The sequence below is a fragment of the Cervus elaphus genome, chromosome 10, assembly GCF_910594005.1.
Source record: "Cervus elaphus chromosome 10, mCerEla1.1, whole genome shotgun sequence".
Classification (NCBI taxonomy): domain Eukaryota; kingdom Metazoa; phylum Chordata; class Mammalia; order Artiodactyla; family Cervidae; genus Cervus; species Cervus elaphus.
Genome location: NC_057824.1, coordinates 35,347,086 through 35,360,088, shown reverse-complemented (window position 1 = coordinate 35,360,088; position 13,003 = coordinate 35,347,086). Strand labels below are relative to the sequence as shown.

The following is a 13,003-nucleotide window of genomic DNA, read 5'->3' as shown; positions in this document are numbered from 1 at the left end:
GGGCAGAGGGAGGGCTGACTGGTGGGCCGGTGGGGTGATGCGTGCAGGAAGCTGACACAGTTTATGTTCACACCCCTTTGATGGAAGTGCTAGTGAAGAGTACCGGTGCGCTCTTAAGTCTTCCCCAGCTGCTAAGGGTCGATCTCAATAATGAACCTCTGCCCTACAGTGTAGGCTGACATTTTTCTCTTTATGTATTTGCTGAAGGAAAAGTAGTTCTCCCAAAATATGTCATTTAAATAAGAGGTGATTCTGCTATATTTAAAATGGATAACCAACAAGGACCTACTGTAAAGCACGTGGAACTCCACTCAGTGTTATGGGGCAGCCTGGATGGGAGGAGAGTTTGGGGGAGAATGGATACGTGTCTGTGTATGGCTGCGTCCTTTCGCTGTTCACCTGAGACTACCACAACATTGTTAATGGCTCTACCCCAGTAGAAAATAAAAAATTAAAAAAATAAATGAGGCGATTTGTTGTGTCTGACCAAAAGAATCAAATGTAACACAGAAATACAGAGAGGTTATGGGAAGAGAGGGTCCTGTATGTGGACTTGGTAGGTATAGAGCTCTTCCTGACTGCTCCCTCTTCTGAGGCCATCATAGGTCTATCCCAGGGTCTGCCACAGAGCGTGGCCAGGAAGGCAGTCAAGAGGCCGATGTGTCACTGGTGACTTAAGCAGATCTTATTGGCCCTAGTCCTCGGACTCCAGTCAGGTTCTAGGTGCCTGTCAGTTTTCTGCAGAAATGAAAGACTGCTACTCGATGTGGAGCTTGGCCAGTTACTCACTGACCATTCCAAAGAGGTGATACAATTGCTTGATAAGCAGTGAAGTGGTGGTGTTGAAAACAGGATGCAGGAGAAGCCTGGGGTGGACTGCTAGCACAGCCATAGGGACTCTGATTGGCATCACCACCAGCAGGGTGATGCCCAAGGGTTTCTTTTCCATCCTTCTGATTGATGAAAGTCTTGGCTCAAGTGTTACCTCCTAGGAGAGGCCTTCAAGGACCACCCTATCTAAAATAGCACACCTCTCATAGCCCTCACTACCCTCTTCTCTGCTTTATTGTTCTTCATTGTACTTACCACTACTTCCTGGAGGGTTTTTTTTTGGGGGGGGGGGTGTTATATTTTTTGTTGTTTATTGTATATCTACCCAAGCTATCTGAAAATAGATTGCCAGTCTGGCTTGGTCACTGATATAGCCTCAACAACTAGCACATAACAACAGATTATTGACATTTTAATGAATACATAAATAGAAATTACAAGGCAGTGCATTTTATTTTACTTGAATTTAATGAAAGTAAAAAGAAACTGAAGTAAGTTGAAGGCATGATTGGATTGTTAATCCAGGCAGTATTCCGAATTTGGAGCCATTGTTCAAATGTTTTGATTTCCCTGCTGAAAAATATGAATGAATTAGCACTCCAGCTTACTCCCACGTTCCCATTTTTGTGAGCTATATAATTTACACATTGTCAAGTTCTTAAATATGTGCATTGTTTTTATTGTAAGTCCGAGATTTGTTAGTCTTAGTTATACATTTACATGACTCATATTTGCACATTCCTCTTTTATACTGAGTTTTGACCTATTCAATAAACTTAATATGGAAGAATCGGAACCATTTGGTGTCATTTTAGGTGACTCCATAAAGGTATAGCAGTCCTTTATGTCTCCACTCAGAAAGAATCCAGTGAGAGGCAAAGTGATAGATAATTGATTTATTAGAATAGGCTTGTGAGGCTCACAAGCCAGCAGGCAAGAGAGGCCGCACCCTGAGAACTTAGTGGGCTACAGTTTTATAATCAAAGGAAAAAGCAGGGCTGGGGAAAAGACCACTTTCTTCCTCATTCTTGGGTAGGGTAGGCATCATGCTTCCATCATCACTCCTGCAGGTTGGGCAAGGGAGTTTCCTTGTCCCTACAGGGTCAAGCCAGGAATGTTATGGTTCTATGGGAATATTTCAGGTCTCAGTACAATGAGGGTCTGTACTTTGAAATGTTAGCTTTCGGTAAATTATTGTTTTTTACGTGTGCAGAGAACATGACCTAGGGGTCATTAACTTACTCAGCTCAGTTGGCAGGATGTAGGTCCCATGCACCATTATTTTATTGTTTGGGGGTATGTCTCCTGCTTCTTCTGCATGGTTTTGTTGCTAAGCAAACCTGTTTTGTTTTGTGGTTAAGAAAACCTGCTTTCTTGAGTGATCATTAACTTACAGGGGTTTACCATATTTTTCTACTTAGAATCCCCTAGTGGGATTAACTATTTAATCACCTACTTTGTCCCTTTGCCCCTATAAGAATCACCGACATCAAAACTTTAAGAGAATAAGTAAAAATAAGTTCCTTTCTTGTGTCGGCGATTAGTATTTGGGGAAAGACAATATTGACACCATTTTAGCCCCGGCTCTAGCATCTACTCGCCTCTGGACCAGGACTGCAGGGCCACCCGCCCGATGGCGCAGTGCGGCCAGGAGCCGCCAGGGGCCGCCACCGCCAGCCGCTCCCGACAGCCGCCGCTCTGTGCGTCGCCTGCGCAGAGCGCACGGGGATACTGAACCCGAGGGCGCGGCGCAGTGCATCCTGGGTCGGCGTAGCCATGGCGGCTCGTGTCCTTTGCGCCTGTGTCCGCCGACTTCCCACGGCCTTCACGCCGCTGCCCAGGCTCCCCACGCTTGCCGCGGCTCGGCCGCTCAGCACTACCCTCTTCGCCGCGGAGACCCGGACGAGGCCGGGGGCTCCGCTGCCGGCCTTTGTGCTCGCGCAGGTGACTGGCGGTGACTTTGTGGGGGGGGCTTGGCTGGGGTCGGGCGTCGGGCCCACTCGGGTGAGAGGGAAGGGGCCAGGCCGCGGGGCCGTGGCTACTGTGGCTCCTGTTGGTGGGGGTGACCAGGGGACAACTGCTCGCTCCCTCTCCCACTGCCTAACGGTGCTTGGTTGACCCCTGCCGGCACTCGGGTGACCTAGAGATTGTGAACAAGAGCACAGAGCTGGAGTCAAACACCCCTGGGTTCGAATGCAGGTTGCCTCTGACCAGAACTTTGGACAAACCAGGTACCGTCGCCCAGCCTCAGTCCGAATCGTAAGACTCTTACCTTGTGGAGTTCCAACGATGTTTAGAGATCATGCTGGTAGAATACCGAGCGCGGTGCTTGTAAGCTCTCAAAATACTGGTCGGCGTTAATCGTAGTGATAATGATAAATACCGTGATAGCTTTCTAGGGAAAAACTAATGACTGGGTGCCAAGAGGAAGACACGCCGCCCTACAGCCTTCTCCACAGTAGCTCTCTCCCCAGGTTTCTCCCTGTGGCACCTTTTGCCTGTTTTGGGGTCTCCTGCAAATAAGGATAGGAAGAAAGTTAGTTTTAAAGTTTTTAAAAATCTGATGAAACCTTTTAGAGGCTGAGTCTCTCCTTTGGTTAGTGATTCTCAATCTTAGTTGCACATTCAAATCACCTGGGTAGCTTAAAAATAAGTATGTTCCTGGTGGCCCGCCCCCTCCCCCCAATCTGGTTTACCTCCTCTGTGATGAGGCACTGACATGTGTGCTCTGTAAGTTCCCCAGATGACTCTGAAGTGCATCAAGGTTAAGAACTATTGTCTTAACGGTGACTAGATTCCCAAAGTTAAGTAGAGAATGCCCTTTTCAAACTCTAGGACTTCATGTAATTGTGGTTTCAACCTCTGCTAAGGTATTAGAATAAAACCTAAGACTGCCCAGGCCAAATCAGTTAGAATCTCTAGCAGTCCAAGGTGGTCATCTATTTTTAAAAGTTGTCAGTGATTCTTATGTGCAGCCTGTGTCAAGATTTACTGACAGTGTAGTAGATTCATCCAGGGGGCATTGTCCTGCCAGTGAATCAAAAAGTTAACAGTGTCACCTGGAAGTTAAAAGAGCACTGTATATAGTTACTGTTTTGTTCCTGAGATCAACTTCAGTGTCAGGCTAAGAGGCAAAGTGATGATTCCTTATTCTTGGAGCATTGCTCTTCAAACTTGATTGTGCATTCTGATCACTTGCATTGAAATATAGATTCTGGAAAGGGGCCTGAGAGTCTTCATTTCCAGTGGCCTTCCAGAAGATCCTGCTGCTGCTGCTTCTTGGACCATGCCTTGAATTGCAAGGTGCTCAGAGAGGTTCCACTGCCTCTGCTGGGTTTACATACACCGCAGAGCAGCCATTTTCTTTATGTTTACAAAGTAGTTTTGACTAAGTGCTCCCATTTAGCTACCTTATATCCTTTTTGGATTGAACTGGAGAGTAAATACTTGTTCCTTCAAAGATATTGAGGGACTGTGTGCCAGGCCTTATGCTAGCAGTTGAGAGATACAGAGATGCATACAAAAGAAAGACATCAGTTCATGTCTTCATTGGACACTTGGCAGCTATGTTAACCTTGCCAGCTTAGTCCCTGCTGTGCTGTCTTCCCCAGGTTGTTTCTGACATTTATTTTCCCTTGGTTCATCTCTTGCTCCACCTTGTTGGGAACTTTCTCTACCAAATCATTAAATGTTGGTAAGGTCAAGAGATCACTTGCCACACAGTCTCCCTCACCCATCTCTTCGCTGTCTTGGTTTATGTTACTGCCTGTATGCCAGTCACCCCAAACGTCCCCCTCCAGCCTTTGTTCATCTCATCTGAACATTTGCTTTGCTCATTCTACCTATTTTGTTTTGTCAGGTTTTCCCTCAAATCCATCCACTATGCAGACCCTGGAACAAGTAGTTATTCATTTATATTCTGATTTTTTTCCCCTGAAAAAAAGGAGATGAGGCAGCTTTCCTGGGTATAAAAATAGAACAATAGAAAATAGAAGGTACCAAAAAAAAAAAAAAATGCAGTGCCCTAAAATGGGACCTTGAAGTCTTATACTTGACCCAGAGCCCTGAATCTAGACAGGCAGCCAGAGTACAGAGAATTTCCAAAGAGTTCTTGTGCAGGGAAAGCTCAGCTGGTCCTGGTACTGGAACCAGACTGACATGTGTGGTGGTGATGGACTTGGGGCTGCGATCTGACCACATCACTCATTTCCAAGTCTGGTATCTGTACCCTCATTGGCTCTCAAGGATTGAATGACAACTTCTGTTACTGAAGCAACCTACAAATACCTGTCATGGCCCTTAGCCACATTTTTATTATAATTGAAATGATCTGTTTGGATTGGTCTTTTCCATTAGACCATAGGCTTCTCCGAAGGTAGATGTCTTATTTATCTTTGTGGATCCAGTCCACTGCACCATGCTTGGCACATAAGGTAGAGCTCAAAGGCTGCTGAGACAGGCAGGTAATAGGTAAAGGCAAGGTACTGCCATTTGAGGACAGGTGTGTGTACAGTCCAGAAGAAGAGTGGATTGATGAAAACCCCAGTGAGCATGGTCCTGAAGGCAGCAGTGTCTCACGCAGTGGGGGAAGGATGTAATGGCACATGCAGAGGCCAGGATGAGCCCAGCACTTACTTAGTGTTGACCTTCAGGTGCCTGTGAAAGGGAGAGACCTAAGTTGAGGTGGGAAGACAGGTATATTGAAGGGTGCTGAATGGGTGCTCATTCACCCACTGAAGAATATGGATGTTCTCCGTCTGGGTCACAGGGAGTAAAGATTAAACGCAATTTGTTGAAGGAACATTTGAGACCTTTCCTCCCACTTGGCCGGGTGACCCAGTAAACATGCTGGTGAGAGCATTGACAGAGTGGAGGCTGGCGCTGAGGGTTCTGGCTGGAGCCCCAGGGGGCGGGGAAGGAACAGAAGGTTGCAAGCAGGTGTTTTGGAGACAGGTAAGGGATTTATAACCAAACTGAGGGTGGGATGTCTGCTACCTGGGTAGAGCCGTCCCGGGGGTAATTTGCAGAGATGGGCTTTAAAGCCACCTAGGTTCCTCTGAGTTCCCCTCAGAGATGGACCCGGTTCGAGGGAAGATGGATGTTAATGAAAACTACTCAGGTTTATTCCTGCTAGTTCACAGCATCGGGTCCTCATTCTTTTCCTGCACACAGTGGCTTTTCTGATGTCTGAGGGAGGTGATTTTGTTGCATATAATTGTTAAGTGTAGACCTTGGAGAAGACTAATTAACACCAGAAACAATGTTGGCCGTTGGGGACACTTCAGAAGTGCTTGTCCACTCTATATCTGTTTTTAATGGCTGAGATCCAGCAGAAAGGAGGCAGTAAGACCCTTCAGGAGGCCATTCTGGGAGACCTGGGGCAAGATACCTAACCTTTTTGTCTCAGTTTCCTCATCTGTAAAACAGAGTTATTATTAGCTCTAAAGGAGGTGACATATCTAAAGTGCTACTGGCAGTACTATAACCTGATAGGAAATCAGTAAAGAGACTAGAAAGCAGGGCGAGAAAGGGGAGTCCATCAAGTACTCTGGGCTACACTATTGCCTCATTCTCAAACTGGCAGGTCACTGCCATCCTGAGGCTACTAGACAGCACTCAGTGACATTTACTCTGTATGTGCCAGGCAGTGTTCTAAGCCCTCTACGTTTCATTATCTCCTTGATGCCTCACAACAATCCTGTGAACTTGGGTACTATTTCAGTTCAGTTCAGTCGCTGAGTCGTGTCTGACTCTGCGACCCCATGAACCGCAGCACACCAGGCCTCCCTGTCCATCAACTCCCAGAGTCCACCCAAACTCATGTCCATTGAGTTCGTGATGCCATCCAACCATCTCATCCTCTGTCGTCCCCTTCTCCTCCCACCCTCAATCTTTCCCAGCATCAGGGTCTTTTCAAAAGTCAGCTCTTTGCATCAGGTGGCCAAAGTTTTGGAGTTTCAGCTTCAACATCAGTCCTTCCAATTAACACCCAGGACGGATCTCCTTTAGGATGGACTGGTTGGATCTCCTTGCAGTCCCAGAGACTCTGAAGAGTCTTCTCCCAACACCACAGTTAAAAAGCATCAATTCTTCTGCGCTCAGCTTTCCTTTTAGTCCAGCTCTTACATCCATACGTGACTACTGGAAAAACCATAGCCTCGACTAGATGGACCTTTGTTGTTTATGGTCACTTAACAGATAAGGAAAACTAGGGCATAGCAAGATTAAATAACTTGCCCAAGGCCAAACAGCTGGTAACAAAGAGCTAGTGCTAGGATACTTTCTCCTTCCAGAGCCTGAGTTCCCACGTGGTGCACCCTCCTGTTTCCTGCACGGCCCACTGCAGCCACCTCTTGAGACTGGCCTGTGGTTTTCAGGTGGGGCCCCGTTTAATCACCTTTAATCATGGGGAACTCACCTGGGCCCTGCAGGCAGTTGCCAGCGCTGCTGGGGTCGATGCTGACTCCTGGTGGGCCGCTTGGGTAGCTGCATGTGAACGTGCCCTCACCAGCCTCTTCCCGTGGGCGCCATGCCCGTCAGCCTCCCGTCTCTCACCCTTTCCCAGCGGTAATTCACTTCATACCCCTTCTTGCTGTGCACACAGACCGCTGTTAGATCCTCCCACCTCAGATTTCTTTTCTGTCATTACCAGTATTAACTCATGTCTTCTCCCTCTTTCTCTTTAGTCCTTTTTGCTTCTTCCCTTTTGTTTGTGGTTTGGAAACCTTTTCTAGTCACTGTTGATAAGTTGGCCTGAGGCATCTCCAGATTAGAGGTGGTCTTAATCTCACATGCTGTAATTGGAAAGGAAAGGAGACCATAAATGGAAACAAAAAGAACAAGTGCTCTGATCTCTTTAGCTTGCTGATTAAACCTAATTTCAACGCTTGATTTTCCTTTTTTGCAAGATAAATGTTTCTTAAACAGATGTGTACTGATTTGGTTAATTGGCAGTTTTTTGTTTGTTTTTTAATCATTTGTTTTTATGGTTGTGCTAGGTCTTCGTTGCTGTGAGGGCTTTTCTTCAGTTGCAGAGAGCATGGACTGCTCTCTAGTTGCAGTGCATGGGCTTCTCATTGCAGTGGTTTCTCTCGCTGCTCTAGGGCGCTCGGGCTTCAGTAACTGTGGCTCCCCGGCTCTAGAGCACAGGCTCAATAGTTGAGACACACAGGCTTAGTTGCTCAGCGCCTGTGGGATCCTCCCGCATCAGGAATCAAACTGATGTCTCCTGCATTGGCAGGCGGATTCTTTACCACTGAGCCACCAGGGAAGTCCTGGCAGTTTTTTAAAATACATTAACTTTATTTTCGTTGCACTGGGTCTTTATTGCTGCGCACAGGCTTCTAGCTGTGGCAAGCAGGGGCTCTTCTCTAACGGAAATGCGTTCTCACTGAGGCGGCTGCTGGTTGCAGGGCACATGCGCTAGGGCAAGGGCTCAGTAATGTTGGCGCACAGGCTTAGCTGCCCTGAGGCGCGTGGGATCTTCCTGGGCCAGGAATCGAATCTATGTCCCCTGCACTGGCAGGTGGATTCTTAACCACTGGGCCACCAGGGAAGTCTTGGCAGTGTTGTTTGGTTTTGGGGGTTTTTTGTTGTTGTTTTTAGTGTTTTTTTACAATTTTTCATAGACATTTGTGACTGGAGGACCTTAACTCTAAAAAGGAAACGCACTTTCTATGGGTTTCTATCCCCTAAGAACTCCAAACTGCAGACCTAAAATCAGCTTCAGAAGGTAAACACACCAGTTGAGGTTAAAGACTTCTGTATTAAGAACTGCCAGACGGCTGTCTCCTTTTCCCCTCTTGTGCCCCATGCCTTCCATGGCCTTAAGTCTGCTGATCTGTGACTTGGAGCCCCTTTCACTCTCTGTGAAGGAATCCAGTCAAGACCCTTCTACCTAGTTGAATTCCAGGTGGGCTAAGATCAGAAATTTGAGATATTACACAATCATGGCACAGATCAGAATGTCTCATTATTTAGTTGGTGGCAACAAGGCAAGCCCACCTGGAAGGGAACCAGATTGGAAACTAATGCCTGGGAACTCACCATCCTCTTTGGGTTCATAGCTGGCTTCATCTGTCTTGGCCAAAGTCTATAATGACCACCAGGGCCAGACTAGACCCTTCTGAGGTGTGAGTCTCAGTGTCACTTCACCCTGACAGCTCTCTGGAGGTGTTATTTTGCCTTGGGTATTAAAAGGTGGTAGTGGGCTGCTTGAGATGTTGTGAGAAGCTTTAGGGTCTTCTGCAGACTCCAGATGATTTTAATGGCAGCTTCACTGAGTAGGACAAATGTCCCAGAGCCTGAAGGCCGACCAGAGGAGAGAAGAGTGCCTGTCCTGACTCAGAGGAAAGGAGATGTTTTTTTCAGCCACACCGTGCAGCTTGTGGTATCCTCGTTCCCTGACCCGGGATGGAACTCGAGCACCTTGCGTTGGAAACATGGAGTTTCAACCACTGAACTGCCAGGGAAGTCCCAAGAAATCCATTTTTATGCTGTGGAACTGCTATGGCTTCTGACTCTACCCTGCATTAGGCCTCTGTGCGTCCTGGTGGCCACAGTGAGACTCCCTGGAGGTGGATTTGCTAGCCCCGTGAAAGCTCTGTGAAAGACATCTGTAGCCGGTGCCTTCTCTAGAGGCATTTGGGGCTCCACAGCAGCGCTTCCCTTCTCCCTTGCTCTAGGTTCCAGGCAGAGTCACACAGCCGTGCCGCCAGTATAGCGACGCACCGCCTTTGACATTGGAGGGAATCAAGGACCGTGTCCTTTACGTCTTGAAACTCTATGACAAGATTGACCCAGAAAAGGTAATTGATGTGGTTTAAGTGGTTTTTCTTTAAATGTGTATTCAGTCACATGGTACAAATCCCAAGTGTCTAAAGGACATACAGCAAAAAATCGCTCCCAGGAACCTGTTCTTCTGGGAGGTGCCAGCTGACCTGGCTTCTTGAGTGTGTTTCTGGAGACTTCTCAGTGCATGTGGAAGGGCATATATACACAAGTACATGTGTTTATATCACACGTACTATGTGATCTGTTATTGCCCACCATCTAAAAAATAAAACACAACTGATGGTATACTGTGAATACTGTTTGAAGGATTCTCTGGTGATGGCGAGGTCTGAATTAAAGACAAGATGATAACAGACACTGTGTGCCATCCCTGAGGGAGCCGGACGTCACTTCTGAGGTGTGGTGTCTTGGTGGTCAGTAAGGCAGCAAGGGAAACAGACTCTCAGATGTCATTCAAAACAGTGATCAAAGATCACTGTAAAATGTACAAAGTCACTTCATTATTAGCTTTATATATATTGTTAACTATTTCAAAATTAAGGTTGACTAAGTTAACATATAAAGCACACCAAGTATGTGTTGCCACAGGTTAAAAGGATATTATTGTTACAACTTTTGATATTTAAAATATGACCTCTTTATATTAAAAAAAAAACTTCTTTGTAATGATTAAGTGACATTTCACCATTCACTTATTTTGAGAAGCAACTGTTCTCACAGACTGAATTTTGCATTTGGTGTTCTTTTCTTGCAGCTTTCAGTAAATTCCCATTTTATGAAAGACCTGGGCTTAGACAGTTTGGACCAAGTGGAGATTATCATGGCCATGGAGGACGAATTTGGTAACGCACAGGCTGGGTCTTGATTCTTGATCTAGGTGGATTAAATGCAGAGAAATGCTGGGAGTCTGATTGGGATTTGAAATTGTAGTGCGCTACCCCCCCACCTCCACCTGCTTACTATCGGATGAAGTAAACGTCAGGGACAGTGTACTTAATAATATTTGGGAGGCAGGTCCACAGAGCGCCCAGTGCAGTACCAAGGGCTCAGTGATGAGAAGAGGCCTGGGGGAGCATGGCCCTGAGATTCTTGGGGTGGGGCTCCTAGATGAAGGACATAGCCTCCACCTGTGGTGGGCTGATGACACCTTGGAGCAGCCTCCCGACCAGTGAGCTAGAGCTAAATGTCCATGTCCAGAAAAGTGCTAGGTGCGCCTAGGTTAGGATGTGTGCCTGTACACACGCCCATACACACGTCTTGTCTTGGCTTCCTGCAGCGCTTCCCATGCACATTCCCAAGTTATCCGTGTCTGGGATGGTTAGTTATACAAATGAGACTGTTACGAGGGTCCACGGCTCATTTAGGGGGTGAACTGCCTGAATGGAAGCCAAGGGACTTGTATGCCATCCCACAGAGCAGAACTTAATTACAGTTCCTCAGAGACCATCCTAACTAGCGGGGTGGTACTGGTGAGGGCTTTGGGGTTTCATTTTGGGGGTAATGGAAGTATTCTAGAATAAGATACTGGTGACGGTGCACAGCCTTGTGAATATACTAAAAACCATCGAATGCTGCGCTCTAAATGGGGGTTTTCTAGTATGCAGATTATGTCTAAAAATATGTCCTCTGATACATAACAGGCTCACACCTTAAATGGGATTCAAGGTTGCTGGACATTTTTGATGTGCTTATGCATGCTGTTGAAGGGTTAGATGCTTTCAGTCCTAAAGGATTTGCCTTTTCTACACTCACGCATTACCGTAAATTTCACTTTCAGGGTTTGAAATTCCTGATATAGATGCGGAGAAGTTAATGTGCCCACAAGAAATTGTAGATTACATTGCAGATAAGAAGGATGTATATGAATAAAATATCAGGTAAATAATTTGACTTATTGTTCTCCCATAGAATTAATCTCTCCATGGTTCGTCTATAAAAACTTAGGAAGAAGTGGAAAAATGGAAGTGCTTGACAAGATTTTCAGTAGTTACAAAACGCAGGTACCTTCTGGTTATCTGCCATTCCATGGGGTCAACCCTAGTGATCATCTCTCTCCTCCAGCGGGATTGACAGCATTTCATTCCTGGACAGGACTCTCTTTGACTGTCAGCCCTCCTCATAAAAGCAGACTTGTACAAAAAAACAGCAAGGTCACCCCGAAGTGGAGACCTTTGCCTCCCTCAGTTACCCTACCCCCACCAAGGCCTGTCCAGCCTACTGTCCAGGAAGCTGAGATGGCCTGGCTCTTAATTAGCAGGAGAGGCCTTCTGGGTAAGAGAATGAACTCCGGCAGCAGGCACCTGAGTTGACTCTTAGCTCTGCCACATCCTGTAAGCCTGTGATCTTGGGTAGGCTATGTAGCCTCCATAAGCCTTGGTTTCCTCATATGTAAAATGGGGGTAATGATAGAGCCTACCTGGGGCTTTTGTGAAGGTAAAATTGTATGGTGTATGTAAGTCATTTAATATAGTGCTTGAAGTAAAGAAGCCTCTTACTATTAGCTATTGTTCTTTAGGCTATAGAATAAGTGATCAGACTTTAAAAATTAAACATTTTATTTGTGTCTATAACTTTAGTTACCCTGGATTTAGCAACTCAGAGATTATTACTTAAAGTTAGTAACACCAGAGAGAAGCACTGAATTTACTTTGTCTTTTGCCAGACCCCTTTTCCTCACTCAGAAGGCTCAGAAGATGCTGGCGAGTGTCTGGCAGTGAGAACACATTTCTGCATCATTGCTGACTTTGAGAGTAATTCTGTTTAGACTTGTATTTAAATTGTCTTAAGTGTTTTTGCCCTTTGAAAATAAATCTGTAAAACCAAGATTTTTCTCAGTCTTCAGTTTTTTATGTCGAGAGTGCTTTTTTTAATAGATTGACATTGCTTAGCATTTTTAAAGATTTGTCTGATTTGTCATTGGTATTCATGGATATCAGAGGTACAACTTTTTCAGCAGAGTGCTTGAAATCAGTTTCTCTCTGACCACCTTCAGTATGAGGAATGAATTAGTGATAAAAGGATGCTTTGCCTCAAAAAACTTTGTGTCCCTGTTAGTTTACTGATTATTCCTTGTTGACACCAGTGTGTGGGACTAATTTTTCATCCTGTCGTAAGGATCCATTTCTGAATTAATGGCATTTAGTAATTTTGGTAACTTAGTAATTTTGGGAAGATAAAAGGTTCTCTTTTCCCCTAGGTTACTTTGACTTTGTGTCTGTTTGTCATACATCAGTAACAACCCTGTTCCTGTTATTCCTAGCACTGTATTAGGTCTTTGGAGTTGATGTAGGCAACTGCCCAGCTCTTGTGGAGATTTAACTTGAGAGACCTATCCTAAAATACTTGCTATACTTTTAGGGGAACTTCTGGCATGCGGGAG

At 45.8% G+C, this 13,003-nt stretch overlaps 1 protein-coding gene across 1 annotated transcript; it reads left to right on the top strand.

The window, feature by feature from the left end:
* The first annotated feature begins 2,565 nt into the window (after positions 1-2,565).
* On the top strand, positions 2,566-12,447 carry NDUFAB1 (NADH:ubiquinone oxidoreductase subunit AB1). The gene is made up of 5 exons (XM_043914522.1): positions 2,566-2,775; positions 9,516-9,638; positions 10,379-10,466; positions 11,402-11,501; positions 12,287-12,447. Exons 1-4 carry the CDS (start codon positions 2,608-2,610, stop codon positions 11,491-11,493), a joined length of 471 nt encoding a protein of 156 aa, XP_043770457.1. The 5' UTR covers positions 2,566-2,607; the 3' UTR covers positions 11,494-11,501; positions 12,287-12,447.
* Positions 12,448-13,003: the final 556 nt, after the last annotated feature.

Excerpts from the sequence above, each read along its gene's own strand:
- NDUFAB1 (XM_043914522.1), top strand. The coding sequence starts at position 2,608 with ATGGCGGCTCGTGTCCTTTGCGCCTGTGTCCGCCGACTTCCCACGGCC. Across the intron at positions 2,776-9,515 it reads CGGCCTTTGTGCTCGCGCAG|GTTCCAGGCAGAGTCACACA; the intron begins GTGACTGGCGGT and ends CCCTTGCTCTAG. Across the intron at positions 10,467-11,401 it reads GGCCATGGAGGACGAATTTG|GGTTTGAAATTCCTGATATA; the intron begins GTAACGCACAGG and ends TTTCACTTTCAG.